The sequence below is a fragment of the Punica granatum genome, chromosome 2 (assembly GCF_007655135.1).
Source record: "Punica granatum isolate Tunisia-2019 chromosome 2, ASM765513v2, whole genome shotgun sequence".
Classification (NCBI taxonomy): domain Eukaryota; kingdom Viridiplantae; phylum Streptophyta; class Magnoliopsida; order Myrtales; family Lythraceae; genus Punica; species Punica granatum.
The window spans coordinates 43,489,785-43,506,859 of NC_045128.1; the positions used below are offsets into that span (position 1 = coordinate 43,489,785).

Genomic DNA, 17,075 nt, shown 5'->3' on the forward strand with positions numbered 1-17,075 from the left:
ACAGATTCCGGACTCCCAAACATACCGGTATTTTGTTTGCTCCGCATTAGTCTTTTCAGACTGCCGTTCAATTTCAAACCTCATGCTGTTCTTTTCAGACTGCCGTTCGAGTTCAAAGATCCCCTTCAATGATTCACTCTTCAACCTTAAACAGCATGTTTTCGATTTTGCTGCATCCTTATCTTATCCGAACTCCAACAAAACAAAAGCATCGTACCTATATTTTCAAACTCTAATCTCCCTTGATTCCAATTCCCTTTCAATTCTGTTACCCTTGATTATTATCTGTGAACCAATCGCCCCGTAAGAGAGAACATTCAGTGTTTTTCGGAGTTCGTTCCATAAGCATTGATACAGAATATAACATGCACTATTCAGTGTCAATCAACGGACTTAAGAAAACAATAATAATAGTAATAGCAACATGAACTTCCAATCCAACAATATCGAATCCATTCACTACTGATGTATTAAGCAAACATGGTAAAATCAGCAGTCTAAGACTAACAAGGATGCCTCAAGCAAAACATAGCGACAGGTCAAGAATGCAGCGCAAGTAAGGTGCATTGCAACCCCCCAAACGAGGCATTCAGGAACACGAAAACAAAACTCCATACATGAATTGCAGCAGACATAAACTAGGGCAAGGACCAAACACAAACACATCAAACTTCCTCCTCAACTTCCTCATCCTCATATTCATATCCCTCCTCATCTGCTGTAGCATCTTGGTACTGCTGGTACTCCGAGACAAGATCATTCATGTTGCTTTCAGCTTCAGTGAACTCCATCTCATCCATTCCCTCCCCAGTGTACCAATGCAAGAAAGCCTTTCTCCGGAACATAGCTGTGAATTGCTCACTCACCCTTCTGAACATTTCCTGAATAGAGGTTGAGTTTCCAATGAAGGTCGAGGCCATCTTAAGGCCAGTGGGAGGAATGTCACAGACAGTAGACTTAACATTGTTGGGGATCCACTCAACAAAGTAGGACGAATTCTTGTTTTGGACATTGATCATTTGCTCATCAACTTCCTTTGTGCTCATCTTCCCGCGGAACATAGCTGAAGCAGTAAGGTACCGGCCATGGCGAGGATCAGCAGCACACATCATGTTCTTTGCATCCCACATCTGCTGGGTGAGCTCAGGGACAGTGAGGGCTCGGTACTGCTGGGATCCACGGGATGTGAGAGGGGCAAAACCCACCATGAAGAAGTGGAGACGAGGGAAGGGGATGAGATTCACAGCAAGCTTCCGGAGGTCTGAGTTGAGCTGGCCCGGGAACCGAAGGCAGCACGTGACTCCGCTCATGGTGGCAGAGATGAGGTGGTTCAGATCTCCAACTGCACAATGTAAACATTTTTGAAGCATCAGTGAAATCAGCTCACAAGCAGTTGATCAAACTAAAGCAGATGATTCCTCGTATATATATTTATATATTTTCCGAAAATTTGATAATACTAATAAATATGAGAATCGACAAGCTTACGGCATGTCAGATCAGATGATTTGAGCAGTTAAACTGAGACAGTAGGAACATTTGGTAACAAGCTCGTGTGTGAGGTCATTGACTTCCGAGAATACTAAGGCATCACAGATCCAGGCATGCGCTGTGGGACACAGCCAACTAGGATAACATTGATCACTATAAGACTGGGGTCTCCCAGAATTTTTTTTTTTCCTTTTAAAAATTTCATGGTCTTTGGCAACTGAATAGATGCAGAACATGATATGATAATTCAGATTTGCACAAGATCTATCTATTTAACATGGAGATCAAATTGAGCTCAAGCATGTCTCAGCATGAAACCCAAGTGTAGCATTCACAACTACTTTAACATGGAGATCAGATTGAAAAATAACTGTTCAGCACCTCATAAGCTGTATCAATGAAATTTAAACTTACAGCTGGGGGTAGTGAGCTTCAGAGTGCGGAAGCAAATGTCATAGAGAGCTTCATTGTCGAGCACCATGCACTCATCTGCATTCTCAACGAGCTGATGAACAGAGAGAGTGGCATTATAGGGCTCAACAACTGTGTCAGACACCTTAGGAGATGGGAACACAGAGAAGGTAAGCATCATTCTGTCAGGGTACTCCTCCCGGATTTTCGAGATGAGAAGAGTTCCCATGCCCGACCCTGTTCCTCCGCCCAGCGAGTGGCATACCTGAAACCCTGCCATTGATACAAGTTCGTTCAGATATACTGATGATGGAAAACATTAGGGGCAAGATCTCTACTGAAAGCACTCCAATCTGTTTCGTTCTCATTCTCAAGCTCAGAGATACTTTTGAAGCAAAATTTCAGAGAGATGCTTACGAAAAGCTCTGTAATCGCAACTATCAGAACATTGACTACCAACTCATAAACCCTAACCAGAACAGACAATACTGTTTACGCTTAAACAAGCTTGCCAATGGAGATTTGAAGAGAAATTAGAAACCAAACCTTGCAAGCAATCGCAGTTCTCTGCCTCCTTTCTAACTACATCGAGGACCGAGTCGATCAACTCAGCTCCCTCAGTATAGTGTCCCTTGGCCCAGTTGTTCCCCGCGCCGGACTGGCCGAAGACGAAGTTGTCTGGCCTGAAGATCTGGCCGTAGGGGCCGGATCTGACGCTGTCCATGGTGCCAGGCTCCAGATCCATGAGGACGGCGCGAGGGACGAAGCGCCCGCAGCTTGCCTCGTTGTAGTAGACGTTGACTCGCTCGAGCTGGAGGTCATTGTCGCCGCAGTACCTTCCGGTGGAATCGATGCCGTGCTCGGCGCAGACGACCTCCCAGAACTTAGCTCCGATCTGGTTCCCGCATTGGCCGCCCTGGATGTGGAGGATTTCACGCATTTTGAGGTCACTGAGTTAAACCGAGTGGAGACTGGAGAGACGAGGGTTTCTTGAATGAACTGCGGAGAGGTGGGTGAAGTGAGGATGAAGAAATAAGGACAGAGACTGAGAGGTTTATATAGCAGGAAGGTGACGGAGGGCTAACGGTCGTTTGGGAGAAGGTCGGGGAGGGCGACCGGGATAGGTAACGCCGTTCAGTTTAAGTGGGAATTTCGAAATTTGAAAAGATTTTGACAGGGAAAAGCAACCCCTGGCCCTTGTTGGTGCGGAAAATGTGAGTCCCCGATGGCTGCGATTACACGCGAGTTTCGGGCAGTGAACAAGACGCGCCGTGCTTTTATATTCCATTTTACTTACTTTTTTTTTCCTTCTTTCCTTTCTTGAAAATTTGAAATTCCCTGTTTTTTTCTTTATTACCGCTCCTCCCAAATAAGCACTAACCATAGATTTGGAATTTGATTAGAAACTGTGTCTTGAACCCGAAAAAAAAAAAAAAAGACACCACGTCCTCTTTATCGAGTCAGTTTCAATAATTCTACTCATCTCTTCAAAGATTGTATTTCTTATCATGTTAGTTCAAGGGGATTTCCTCGGAACAAACCTTCAATATTATTTTAAACACTTTTAAGGAGTTGATTATTTTTTTTTTTTCCTTATCATTTTCTCTATATAGAATAGTGCTATCATTTTATATCAACTGTAGAATCTAAGGTTATATCCAGCCGGCATGATGGCCTCATCTCTCATTGCCCCGCGACAATGAGAGAGACAGCTGCGAGCATTTTTCTCCATTGAATGAGAGGAGACGCGCGCCAACTGGCGAGTTGCATCTCTTTGCAGAGGTGCTCAAGCCTCTGCATACGGACGCACTTAGCGCCAATAGTAGGCTGCCATGCGGCAGCCCGAGCCCATGTGGTAGCTGCTTTCCTTTTTATTTATTTTTAACATTTGTTGCCCTCATCTCTCTCTCTCTCTCTCTCTCTCTCTCTCCCTTCTCATCCTCTATTTCTCTTCACGATGTCGCCATTCAATTTCCCGCATAAAATGAAACAATTCATCTGTCTCAAACATCCAAAAACCACGGTAAAATCAAAGCTCGGGGCGATTGGCATCAATTTCATCGAGCTTCAAATTGGAAAAACCTCTACTTCTCTTTTCTTCGCTCTCTTTCTCTCTCTCCCCTTCCGTTCTCTTTGATCCGAGTTCTGGGTTTCTAGATTCGACCTGAGTTCTAAGTTCTAGGATTTGATATGAGTTTAGGGGATATATACAGCCTTGGGTTCGTGCTTGATTTGGGTCTGATTTGATTGGGGTTTCATGGTTGGCGGGTTTGGCGAGACAGTTGACGGCCACGGAGAGCTCATAGAAGCCGAGGTTTGTTAAGGTTGGCTCGAGACCATAAGGTTTACAGCAATGGATGAGGAGTGGAGATGGAACGATGGAGGAGGATGGGAAATTAATTAATTTTAATTGATATATATTAATTATATATAATATTACTTAAATCCATTTTAATTAAAATAATTATGTGTGGGCCCCCGATCAAAGACACTAAAATTAGAGACCTATTAGAGTATGTCTCTCTCTCTTTTTGGAGTTTGTCTCCATCTGATGTGACGATTATGTGGCAAAGCGGGGCCCAATTCAGAGACTCAAAATCAAGAGACCCATTAGAGATGGTCTAAGAAGTGAAATCTATTTTCTTGAAAAGCGTCTAACCTCACGGACACAAATATAAAGCATCTTAAGAAATTACGACTACGAGATCACATCTGACCTGGAAACAACTCGGAAGAGGTGGAATCAATGTCTGGAACTTCAAGAAATGCCTCTCTTGGTTAGAACCTTGAGTCTAACCTGTACATCATCAACATAGATAGTCTCAGTAGCTCATGCCTTGTTGTTATGCAGCAAGCAGATCGCCCTGTCGCCTTTTCTTGTTCCAATTAGCTTTAATGCCACTACAGGCTGAGGCTCACGCAGTCTACGTAGCGCTATCGATAGCCTTGGATTGAGATTGGAAGAAGATTTTGGCTCAAATGTGATGCTTTACTGCTCATTGATGTTATTCTTCACCCCCACCATTCACCTTGGGATATTAGGAGCTTTATTTCGTTAGTAGACCATTTAGTTCCTTTTCGGTTTGGAAATATAATTGGGTGCCTCGGTCGGATAACTCTCATGCCATGACTTGGGTCATTTTGACTTCTTGTCCAATTTTCATTCTCTCTATTTGTTTGAAGGATATCCGAATCTTGACTTAGTTCATATTTCGTAGTAGTAATTTTTAATTATAAAAAGATAGATTGAAATTGGAATAATCATGAGTAGGCAATGAAAATAATTTCCTTTAATTAAGATCAATTAATAAAAATACAATCTCCAATGTCGTCCCACTAAACCAAATTTAGCAGCTGGCCCACTTGATGTAAGAATCTGCAATTTGTGTGTGTGTGTTTGTTTTTTTCTTTTTATGTGCTTAGGTATATGATATGATGATTGATAAATGGAACTTGGATTATGGTCAGCGAAATTCTTAGGATCAGTTAACTGAAAAATCAGTCGTACGAAAAGTTTTCGTAGTTGAAGAATAACAGTTTAGACGAGGAGGATAATATTTCATACAAAATAATCAACCGATTGATTTGCACATGCAGTCGACTGATTATTTTATACGATTTTTTTTTTGTACAAAATGTTATCATTCAAGTATGAATACTTTTTCAATTTTCAGCCAACTGGTGTGAAGAATTACCATTATTTTATGCTCAACTTCATGCGCATTGCACAGTTGGTGTTGGGGCTGGGGGCCAGGGCCCAATCATGGACGACTGAGAAGAGGACAGGGCCCATTATATTATAAACAAATAAATAAATAAAATAGAAGAGTAAATTGAATTGAGTCAATCTCTGTGAGTCGTCTTCTCTCCTGTTAACTGCTGCTCAATCCTAAAAGCGGACCCATTGAGGACAGGGAAAGGAAAGGAAACCTTAACAAGAAGGCAAAGACCCAACCCCCCCTTCACTCTCTCTTTTCTTTATAGCCGAACAACAACAGCAGATCCATCCTTTCTGACAAAGCAAAAGCAAAGCAAAGCAGCGGGGAACGCAGATCTCCAATGTCTTGTTCGTGGGCCCACCCACCCACCATATATGATCATCATATTTCACTGTACTTGCCACGGAAAAAAATAAAAAACTTGAAAAAGGTTTATTCACTTTCCATAGAGCTCAGCTAATGCTCTTTGGTATGATAACGACGTTATAATTTGGACTCTCAACTCTTATCGATAAGAAAGCAATAGACGATAGCTGAGAGGCCATGGATGCACAAGGAGGTCGTTTTGTCGTCCCGCGTCCGCTGATTGACAATGTACTCTACCTTGTTTGAGGAACTAATCGCGCATTGGAAATCAGCATGTGAAATATGTCAAAATCAAAGAGAATGTTAGATTGTCCTATATGGATTTTGCATAAAATTAGGTGGCCCACCAACCGTACCATTCGCTCGCATTGCATCATACGATTGATTTACATGCATAAAGTATCTCCTGGGCCTCCCTAGATTCTTGTGTTTTGGGCCTATTCCACAATGGGCCGATCTCCGCTCAAAGCAGCTCCAGCGGGCCCAAATATTTCTCAAAAGTTCATCTTCTTTGGGTCAATCGAATCGAACGTTGTTCTTCCCTTCTGCTTCGCGGTTGACGTCAGTGCTTTCCCCGCCTGAACCCTAGAACTAGTGAACCTCCGGTCGTCCTGTTGCCTCTGTTTCAGAGCTCAGGAGCTGTTCCTTCGTTCCTCAGTTGAACTGACTTTAATCATTAGCAGCTAGGAAAACGATGGTGAGCCAGCGGCAAAGATTGGCTCGCAAGCGGTACAAAGAAGCGCATCCCGAGCTGTTCCCCGAACCGGAGCCGACCCCTCCTGAAGACCCCGACAAGAATAACAAGAAGAAGAAGAAGAAGAGTCTCAAGTTCAAACGCAAGAATTCAGGCTCGGGAGTCCCGAATGGACACGCCAGGCAATCCTTCAAGAAACACCCGCTTCGTCTTCCCGGCATGAAGCCCGGGGAGGGCTGCTTTATCTGCAAAGGAACCGACCATATCGCAAAGCTCTGCCCTCAAAAATCCCAGTGGGAGAAGAACAAGGTCCCTGATTCATTACCCAACCGCCCAATTTTGTTTTATTCCTGGAGATATGATTGTCAAAAGGACAAGCCTTCGCACTCCATTTAATTCTGGATGAGTTAATTTCGTTTTTGGGCTTTAACGGTGATGTTGTCCTATGCTGTTGTGGTTGGCAGATATGTTTGTTCTGTCGCCAGCGAGGGCATAGCCTCAAGCATTGCCCCAACAAGAACGATGACTCGGTGGATGTGAAGCTCTGTTACAACTGTGGGGAGACGGGGCATTCTCTTGCAAATTGTTCCCAGCCTATTCAAGATGGCAATTCCCTCGCTAATTCTTAATTCATTTGCTTGCTGTTGTTTGCCTTTCCTTTATCATATATCTGCAATATTGAATTCAACCTTATTTGCATCAGATAATTAGCACGTGGGAAGTTGGCAGTAATCTGTTAGACGAGTTGCTTTTTTCATCAATGACATACTGAGTCCTGACCTTAAAGAATATATGAAAGCTACATCAAAAGTTCAACCCTGATTTCACTTTGCAGGAGGGACGAAGTTTGCAAGCTGCTTTATTTGCAAAGATCGCGGGCACTTGAGTAAAAACTGCCCTCAAAATACTCGCGGTATTTATCCAAAGGTACACCAATTTATGTATTCGAGTATTTTATTTATGATCAGAAATGAATAAACTCCTTAAGGAAGGGAAATATATGTAGAATAACGATGCTGCATCATTTCATTATAGGTTTTGTCAACGTATTTTGAAACCTTTTCTTGCGAATATGATGTTCCTTAGTTCGTCTCTCCTGTAGGGTGGTTGCTGTAAAGTATGTGGTGGAGTGACACACTTGGCGAAAGATTGCTCTGAAAAGGGCAAGAGAGGTTCTTCTGCGGCTTATGGAAACAGTAATCGATGTAAGTCTGCCTGGCAACCTAAATGACTTTCTCGCTCTTTTTTTTTTTTTTTTTGGATGAGTGATTTTCTCACATTGATTTTTCAAAGAACTGGCATATGCCCTATTATAGAATGTTATTGTCACCATCTGCACATGTTGTAGGCTTGAAATTGGAGATTATGATTTATTTTGAGTATGCTAGACCGATAGAATAGATGTGATAATTGCTAGGGTACTATGGATGACTGAAGAAGAAGGGTTTATCATAGCCAGTATTTTCACCCTGCTAGAAAGGATCAGCACGAGTTATAAAATGTTTGATAGTTTCCTCTTTTTCCTCCAGTTTCACCAGTTTTAAGTATGATTCTATATCTCCTTTCTTGCAGTTGCAGATGAGGATAGGCCTAGACCTCAGGTGACCCGATTCATCAGCGGGGATGATCTAGAAGATGACTTTCTGATGGATGTAGCATCTACTGATAAGAAACGGAAAGATTCTGCTTCTGTAGCCGATCCTTCTTCCCAGAAAGATGGTGAAGTAAAACCAAAGAAAAGGGGTCCCAAAGTCATTAATTTTGTGGGATGACAATGACGATATATGTAGTTTTGGATTAGCTAGAGAAATTTTCCCGAGCAATGATTCGTTGATACTGAGCCCGCGACTTATACAGGATCCATGGATGGTCAAAAGTTGGCCAAGATGTTTCCAATTAATTGGAAGAGCGATTTTTCGAGTAACAGATTATTCTCATATGTTCAGTTTTCGGGTCTGAAATATCGATTCGTAGCCCTGACTTTACCTGAATTGCTCGGTCTCACCATCCCTAGCTTTCCTTTGGTATATCTCTAAGCTGTAGTCCAGTAATATATTTCTGCAAGTCTCTTGAGTGAAATGAAATGTTCTGTTCGGGATAGTGGCAGTTCTGTAATATATTTGATATGCTGAATGTCTCTAGAGAAATTAAAAACATTTGGCAGATGAAAGTTGAGACATTGCAGTTGCCAGTCGGTAATATCTCGATTCATTTCGTCTAATATTGAAGCGGACTCGGTTGATGATAGACAATTTGGGCAGTGCGGAGAAATAAAGAGAGGGAAGTCTATCTATAGAAAGAATTCAGGAACAGGCAGTTACTGGTTTTCCTGAATTGTCTCAAAGTCCCACCGGTTTTCGCTCAACCCCCAGGAATTAAGGATCTCTTCCTCTTCTACTACACTTTCATTCCTCTTCCCTTTCTTTTGGCTTTTCTCTTCCTCTGTCTCTCCATAGCTTCTGTCTCTCCTTGCAGACCAAAATGGTACGTTGCTCTCTCGTATTTCCATACTTTCTTTGATTTCTATTCTTACTTTCTTAGGCTTGAATTTGTTATCACTTATGTTCTATGTCGTATCGTTCGCCTTTACTAGAAAGCATCTGATGTCGAGTTTCTCTCGTGGGAAAATGGAAAGGCATGAATTCGCCAAGAAATAGAATACGATTTGTCAGTCCATTATCTATCCCGTAGAATGTTAAGAATATATTGCTTCGTTATCAGTGTTTCAGCCCACTGGATCTGGCGAATATGTCCTAGATATATAGATACGTTATTCTTTTTTCCTTTTTTTAGGCGAACGCGGCATCGGGAATGGCTGTGGATGATGAGTGTAAGCTGAAATTCTATGAGTTGAAAGCTAAGAGGAACCATCGGTTCATTATCTTCAAGATTGAGGGCCAGAAAGTCGTTGTGGAAAAGGTAGGAAGCCCTGAAGAGACATATGATGATTTTGCCAACTCCTTGCCCGCTGATGAGTGTCGCTACTGCGTGTTCGATTTCGACTTCATAACCGATGAGAACTGCCAGAAGAGCAAGATCTTCTTCATTGCCTGGTAATATAAGGATCAGTAATGCAGCAATATCCATCATTTGCATCTTGATACACACTATTGCAATTTGCAAGTAATGCATCGTTCATCAATCAGCTCAACCTTTTCTGTATCTTTTTTTACTTTTTTTGGGGAAAAAAAAAATAGGTCGCCTGATACATCGAAGGTGAGAAGTAAGATGGTGTATGCGAGTTCTAAAGATAGGTTCAAGAGGGAACTCGAGGGGATCCAAGTGGAGTTGCAAGCTACGGATCCAAGCGAGATGAGCCTTGATATCATAAAAGGGCGAGCGCTGTAGGAGCGCCTCAGCTGATATTCATTATTGTCTCTCCCATCCCGATTACGGCGGCTGGCTTCCAATTGATATATACATGTTTTATGTTGTCTGACGTCTGAACCACTCGATTTTGTCTACTCAGAACGTTCATCGTACTGCTCATTATTTCAAACATATGCTAGACTTCAATGTATCGATTTCGATTTATACTGTAACTATGTTATATTAATTAACACGTCCTGTCAACACCACCATTTGATCCTACATATGATTATCGTTTTTTGAAATTGATTTACTGTGTGGATAGGAATTTCCGTGCAATTCCAGAAATGACGACATATAGAAGCCCTCATGATGAGTTATTGACTTGACTTGTAGACCAATGCACTCGTTGATGCTTTAACTTCTAGACCAAGCCAAGGAATTGAAGTTACTAATGTCCGCTCTTCAGTTGCAGCAACAAGATAGTATTTTTTGGACTGAATCTAAATCTGGACAGTTTACTTCTACCTCAGCTCGGGAGCAACTTCGAACAAAAAAGCAAAGGTTCAATGGAGTAAAGCAATATGGTTCCGTGGAACATTCCAATAGGTTCTTTTATTTGTTGGCTCGCTTTGAAAGATAGGCTTTGCTACAAAAGAGAGACTGCTGGGATGGGGGCTTACAGCAGTGACTCCAGAATGCGAATTTTATAATTTGGAACTTGAATCTCGGGACCATATATTTCTTATCTGCCCAGTTACTCAAGCTCTTTGGAATAATGTTCTAAGCAAGTTTTGTGTTCATAAACATGTTAAGAATTAGACATTTGAAGTGAAGTGGATTCATCACTTTAAAGGTTGGATTGTGTTGCGTTTTTGTTGAACATGTTATGTTTATCAAATATGGCGGGAAGGAATGCTTGTGTTTTTCAACGAAAATGCAGCACTATTTCCTCAATTTTGCAACAGATTACGTCTTGTACATATTAGAATTCGATCTATTCCGAATTTAAAGTCTAAGCTTGGATTCTCTTTAGCCGCTAGGAGTTTCAAATTTTGATCTTGATGTAAATAGTTTTCTTTAATTGTTGTCTTTGAATAAGTGTACTATATACATTCTCTCATTGGTTAATAGAATTCATCACTTAACCAAAAAAAAAAATGTATGTATCTGAACGATAACCTCATAACCGGTCCAATAACGACATCATTGTGCAGTGCGGAAAATTTGTCGCAGCTGGATATTTCGGGAAACAGACTATCTGACATTCCCGACTGTTGGGGAAATGGGAGTTCTCCTTTTCTGTACTACATAAATTTGCCATTCAACAACTTGTCTGGACTTATTCCTAGTTCCTTCGGGAATATCTCTTACCTTACGTCGTTGCACTTGAACGGCGACAGCCCCCATGGAGACCTTCCTACGGCCTTGCAATATTCCGGAATGTTGAAAATTCTGGACATTGGAGAGAATCGTATTGAAGGGGATATACCGGCATGGGTCGGGAAGGATCTTCAGTCTCTGCGAATTCTAAGATTGCGGAATAATTAATTTACTGGACGGATGCCTACAGAATTATGCTTGCTTCCTGAATTGCACGTGCTGGATCTGGCAGCGAATGATTTGGAAGGAACAATTCCAGATTGTTTTGGCAACATGAGTGGCATGACTCAAGTTGCTTCCCCTGACAAATTCTGCCCAAGGTCGCCTGACACTTGGGATCAAGAGCGGATGGTGGAGGTCATAAATGGAAGGGAGCTTGAATATACCAGTAACCTGCAATTTCTAGTTACTTGGTTTGAATCTGTCAAATAACCGTCTTTCAGGAGAGATCTCGAAGAAGATTGGGGACATGAAGTTTTTGGAGTCTCTAGACTTGTCCAACAATCATCCGTCAGGGACAATTCCCCCGAGCATCTCGGATTTGGCGATGTAGAGTCACCTGAACTTGTCGAACAACGACTTGACGGGGAGAGTTCCAAATGGCAATCAGCTGGATACACTTTACGAGCCTGAAACCTCCATCTGTGCTGGGAATCCTTTACTTTGCGGGGATCCACTGCCGAATAAGTGCCCTGGTGATGAGGTGCCCACACCTTCAAAGAGCTCGGGTGAAGAAGAAGAAGAAGACGGGGACAAACTAGATTCAACGGAGAAGGTGATGTTTTATGGAGTTGTAGCGGCGGGATTTGCAACTGGTTTCTGGGCAGTTATCGGAGTTCTAGTATTCAAGAAGGAGTGGAGAGCTGCCTTGTTCAGGTTTGCTGAAGAAATAGCCGAGTGGGCTTATAATGTAGGTTTTGCAGTGAAGGTGGCCGAGTCGAAGAGAAGAATGAGAAGCACTTGATCCAGCAGGTGTCATGCCACGTTTCCTCTGTTTTGTTTTTCCGCTTTAGGCCTGCCGGAAGGCACTGTTTAATAAATGTCCGGGAATGTTCCACTGATTTGCAAACGTTTTGCTACCTCATGGATCGCTGTTGCTGCACCAGTATGTAAATATAGCGTTGTTTTCATTTGATTGTGAGCATCTTCTATATTGTTATGTTCGGTTGAGCTCGCTTCTCCAGTTAATATCTACATTTTGAGAGGAAAACGAAATGACAAGAAGAGATTCCTTTCACCGACAAACCTACTGCGCCTTTTTTTTTTCCCAGTAAGAGAGGTAGCCTTCTAGCGCTAGCGCCTGAAAAGTTGAGATTAGCCACGCCTTAGTGAGGCCAGATTCAAGATGGCTGTGCAAGGTCAGATCCAAGCCGGCGAGTTGAGCCTGGCATCCCGAGGTCAATCTCAGGTCTATCTGTGTATGGCTGAGCCCCGCCCTCGGACTAGTGGCACTCTATCCGGAAAAGGGCATGGTGAGGTTGCTGGGTGGAAAGATGCTTACTGCTTAGGGGTGCTGGTGGTACCAAACGAACTTAGGCCTCACAAAGTTCCACTTGTATATTCATCTACTCTATACGCCCAAAAAGGTCGACTTTTGAATGAATGGCCTGGAGCCACTTATTTGTTGGACAGGTCAGAATGTGCTCCATCTCCTGGAATTAAAAATTTCATTATAATAATAAATAAAAAAAGATATAGCGCAGTGGCGCATACTCTCTTCCGTTGACTTAAAGATCACAAGTTCGATACCCAGTGAGACTACTCATATCCATTTATTAGTTATTTATGATTTCTCTTTCATTATTCAAGACATTGGGCCTCCTTTGTAACTGAACAAAAAATTTTCATGATGATATTTCACTCCCAAAAAGAAAAATCATTATAATAGATGAAATTGATCATCTTGTGTTTGTTAATATTGTAGGGGTGATGGTTCCTAACACCACCAAACATGAACCAAAGCTCTCCAATATCTGAATTCGTTTGGTATTATGCGTCGTATGCGTTAGCTGCATGTATCCTGTTTCCACTTTCCAATTATGTGCAGAAACCATTCGTAAGTTTTACGGAATAAACAATGACTTGGGCAGAATTGTTATGGGTCTTGAGTCATTTTTCTGTCATCATCGCATGATAAAGGGTATATATAGTGGGACCAGAATATATTCCCTGCTGGGAATATATATAGTCATCTTTAACTCTCTCTGCACCTCTCATCTCCTCTCAGTCTCAATCCTTCACAAGGAGCCCGCAATTTCTCTTCTCAGCATCCTTTTTTTTTTTTTGATCTTTTTATTTATTTGATGAAAGTTCCCCCTCACTATGGCTCAGGTACTCTACTGAATTTTTCTCGTCCTTCGCTTTAATCGATAAAGTTGTTTCTATTTGAAAATATATATGTCAAAAATGATTTTCTTATTGTGGTTTGATATTAAGCAGAAGGTAGTCTTGAAGGTTCTGACTATGGCCGATGACAAGACCAAGCAAAAGGCTATAGAAGCTGCTGCTGATATATATGGTAGCTATTCTGGAAAGGAATTTTATTTCTACCTTCATATGCTGTCAAATATTTTCGCAAATACTCAGCTCCACTTAGGAAGGAGAAAACTTTAGGTATTTCGATATGAAGCGGAAGCTTTCCCTTTGGTATATATTCCATAACATTGGATCAGTTCTAATAAGATGGTTCAGTTGTTGACTGCACCTGACAGCTCTGTTTGGTTTAAAGTGCTATTCTGCTGATCAATTTGCATCAGTAAAATCTCAGACAGTGAACTGCGAATGAAATTAACGTGTATTGAAATGTTATCGTTGTTCGCATGTTCTAGCGATGCAGATATTTGTCATCAGTAAATCATGATTTCTGTAAACTATTTATATATATATTTTTTCTTTTTTCTGTAATAGGTGTGGACTCTATAGCTGCTGATCTGAAAGAGCAGAAGCTGATCATCATCGGCCGGATGGACCCGGTGGCAGTGGTGAAGAAGCTGAAGAAGGTGGGCAAAGTTGATATTGTATCGGTTGGGCCAGCAAAGGAAGAAGAGAAGAAGGAAGAAAAGAAAGAAGAGAAGAAAGAGGAGAAGAAGGAAGAGAAGAAAGAAGAGAAGACAGAAGAGAAGAAGTAGACCAGCAACATACGAGAATCTCCAATAATGATATAAATAACATACAGGGACCTTTGAGGCTCGCGTGTTTGAACTTTACGATGATACGAGTCAGAGTCACAAACCATTACTTTTAAAACAATATGTTGAAATGACCATGGCATGCAAGTTTTGATATTGTTTCTATTCAGCTAATAACTTATTCAATGGGCAAAAAAGAGAGGCTTCTTCTCCTCCCTCGGGACGTCAAGTACGTTTCTTTACTGTACAGACTGTTATAATCTCCATCTATAATAACATACTTACTAGTCTATCCACCCGCACGAAGCGAGTGAAGCTATTTTAGTATATATTAATCGCGGAGCACGGTCGTTGCACAAGATAATTCCACCAATCTAAAAAAAATTATGAGAAAACTTCATTCTTTTAGTAAATAGTTATATTTTCTCATGCAATCATATATCAATAAGAAGCCATTTACTGAAGTAGTTATAGCTTTGTAAAAGTCAATTCGTTGTTATTTCAACTGCAATAACATTATGATTGAATTAAGAACAGCAGTACAAAATATATTAGCGTAAAAATCCTAAAGTAAATATATACTTTTTTTAACATGTCAGTTATGCTCTTGTTAATTTTTGGCGCAACGCATTCATATTGCCCAAGAAGGTCATGAGAGCTGTTGAGCATAAGTGTAAAGCTTATTTGTGGAAAGGGAAGGATGGTGATGCTCGAGGTGCTCACGTCAAGTGGGACTCAGTGTGTTGGCCTAAAAAGGAAGGGGCACTTGTAATTAAGGATCTGATCTCTTGTAACACAGCTTGCAGCTTAAAGTTGACATGGTTGCTGATGAATAGGTCAGGTTTAATATGGATTGCATGGATCAATGCCAATCTCATAAAGGGTGAAAATTTATGGTCCCTTAAAATCCCTAATAATTGTTCATGTGCTTGGAGGAAGGTCCTAAAACTGACAGATAAAGCCTATTCACTTACAAAATGAGAATTGGGCAATGGCAATCTTATTCACTTCTAACATGACAACTGGACTTCACGTTGTCTAATTATAAATGACAGGAGGTTTGGGATCCCTCTATACTCTAAAGTGTCTGAAGTAATTCATCGCGGCAGACATCTTCAAAGGTGTTGCAGAGATTTTACTAGGCAAAGCATCTATAATGTTATTTCTGGTGTAGTATTGGTCAGTAGCAAGGTTGATAAAGTAATTTGGTTGGCTGATAGCAAAGGGAGATTCACAATAACGAGTGCCTGGAATGTCCTGAGGCATAAGGAAGCTCCTGTGCAGTGGTAAAACCTGATATGGAAGGAAGGCACAACTTCATCACCTGGTTGGCTATTCGTAATAAGCTCTCCATGCTCCATAAAGTTGCTACTCGGAACATAGGAGTTGATAAGTTTTGTCATTTTCACAACGAAGAGGATGAGAGTAGGGATCACCTCTTCTTTGCTTGTAAATTCTCCAAATAGGTCTGATCAAAGTCTTGCAGCAGAGTGGCATATATAAGACAGTGGGTGATTGGAGTGAAGAATTGGATTGGGGCATTAGGCATGTAAAGGGAAGATCTTCTAAAGCTTTCTCTTCTTAGGCTTGCTTGGAATGCCTACATCTATTTCACATGGAGGGCTCGCAACTTGAAGATTGGTGAAGATGAAAGCTTATTCATTGAAAATGTCCGGGAGTTGGTAAAAGGATCTGTTAAGGCTAGATTCTTGGGTTATAGCGAACCCCTTAATAAGAATAAGCATAATCTGCAGAATGATATTTTGTTGAGATGAGGCATCAGCTAATTGTTCTGTTGATTGCTTCTTTTCTTTATAAGGAGTGTGATGTTATGTGACCGAGCTTATATGCCTTGATAGTGTCTGAGTTTTGGATGAATGACTTTCCTTGTACTGATTTGAGCTTCATGTGGTTTGTACTCTAATTTGTTATATATGAAGAGCTTGCTGGATTTCATCCAAAAAAAAGAAATAGATGGTGCACAAATTCCTTTTTTTTTTTTTTAACACTTAAAGGGAAAACGATCAAAAAAAAAAAAGGCGGGGGCATCACGAAGACAATTATCAATTCTGGGCTTACAAAACGGCGTCTTTTCAAAATTTCTGACCGCAGAGTTGGGCTTTAATAATAACCCAAAGGCCCATCCATTTGAAGGGCGTGCTTCGCTAAGCACTTAATTTTCTTCAAGGTAAATTGTACCGGTGGTTCAAAATATTTTACAAATGTTTCATGATGGTTCAAAAAGTTTTTTTCGCTACATGATGGTACAAAATGTTTCAAAGTTGTTTCATGATGGTACAAACCGTCAACTCGAGCTTGACGCCGTCAAGCCGACGCTGACGTGGCTACTACGTGTCACCTCCTTGCTGACGTGGTCGAAAAATTTTAAATAATTTTAAAAATTTTAAAATTTTAAAACCTTTAAAAATAATTTTAAATTTTTAAAACTTTTAAAAATAATTTTAAACTTTTAATTTTAATAGGAAATTTTAAATAATTTTAATAAAAAAAGTTTTAATATTAAATTTTAAAGAATTTTAATATTAAATATTAAATTTTTAGAAAATTTAAAAT

At 40.9% G+C, this 17,075-nt stretch overlaps 3 protein-coding genes across 3 annotated transcripts; 2 read left to right on the plus strand and 1 right to left on the minus strand.

Moving 5' to 3' along the window:
• Positions 1-427: 427 nt before the first annotated feature.
• On the minus strand, positions 428-2,939 carry LOC116195602 (tubulin beta-1 chain). Its single transcript, XM_031524880.1, has 3 exons — positions 2,449-2,939; positions 1,906-2,175; positions 428-1,342 (listed from the first exon to the last, which is right to left on the minus strand). Exons 1-3 carry the CDS (start codon positions 2,840-2,842, stop codon positions 666-668), a joined length of 1,341 nt encoding a protein of 446 aa, XP_031380740.1. The 5' UTR covers positions 2,843-2,939; the 3' UTR covers positions 428-665.
• A 3,562-nt stretch (positions 2,940-6,501) lies between these two features.
• On the plus strand, positions 6,502-10,272 carry LOC116194050. The gene is made up of 9 exons (XM_031522770.1): positions 6,502-6,990; positions 7,146-7,287; positions 7,517-7,608; positions 7,784-7,886; positions 8,254-8,450; positions 8,846-8,876; positions 9,062-9,165; positions 9,475-9,734; positions 9,879-10,272. Exons 1-9 carry the CDS (start codon positions 6,682-6,684, stop codon positions 10,027-10,029), a joined length of 1,389 nt encoding a protein of 462 aa, XP_031378630.1. The 5' UTR covers positions 6,502-6,681; the 3' UTR covers positions 10,030-10,272.
• Positions 10,273-13,549: 3,277 nt separating this feature from the next.
• On the plus strand, positions 13,550-14,724 carry LOC116194654 (heavy metal-associated isoprenylated plant protein 39). Its single transcript, XM_031523514.1, has 3 exons — positions 13,550-13,704; positions 13,813-13,891; positions 14,281-14,724. Exons 1-3 carry the CDS (start codon positions 13,696-13,698, stop codon positions 14,499-14,501), a joined length of 309 nt encoding a protein of 102 aa, XP_031379374.1. The 5' UTR covers positions 13,550-13,695; the 3' UTR covers positions 14,502-14,724.
• The last annotated feature ends 2,351 nt before the right edge of the window (positions 14,725-17,075 follow it).

What these genes read in the sequence shown, in the direction of transcription:
- LOC116195602 (XM_031524880.1), bottom strand. Translation starts at nt 2,842, where the DNA reads ATGCGTGAAATCCTCCACATCCAGGGCGGCCAATGCGGGAACCAGATC. An exon ending in GAACTGCGATTGCTTGCAAG is followed by an intron (nt 2,176 to 2,448) that starts GTTTGGTTTCTA and finishes TATCAATGGCAG; the next exon opens with GGTTTCAGGTATGCCACTCG. An exon ending in GAAGCTCACTACCCCCAGCT is followed by an intron (nt 1,343 to 1,905) that starts GTAAGTTTAAAT and finishes TACATTGTGCAG; the next exon opens with TTGGAGATCTGAACCACCTC.
- LOC116194654 (XM_031523514.1), top strand. An exon ending in AGCTGCTGCTGATATATATG is followed by an intron (nt 13,892 to 14,280) that starts GTAGCTATTCTG and finishes TTTCTGTAATAG; the next exon opens with GTGTGGACTCTATAGCTGCT.
- LOC116194050 (XM_031522770.1), top strand. Translation starts at nt 6,682, where the DNA reads ATGGTGAGCCAGCGGCAAAGATTGGCTCGCAAGCGGTACAAAGAAGCG. An exon ending in CTCGCGGTATTTATCCAAAG is followed by an intron (nt 7,609 to 7,783) that starts GTACACCAATTT and finishes TCTCTCCTGTAG; the next exon opens with GGTGGTTGCTGTAAAGTATG. An exon ending in AAGTCATTAATTTTGTGGGA is followed by an intron (nt 8,451 to 8,845) that starts TGACAATGACGA and finishes AACATTTGGCAG; the next exon opens with ATGAAAGTTGAGACATTGCA.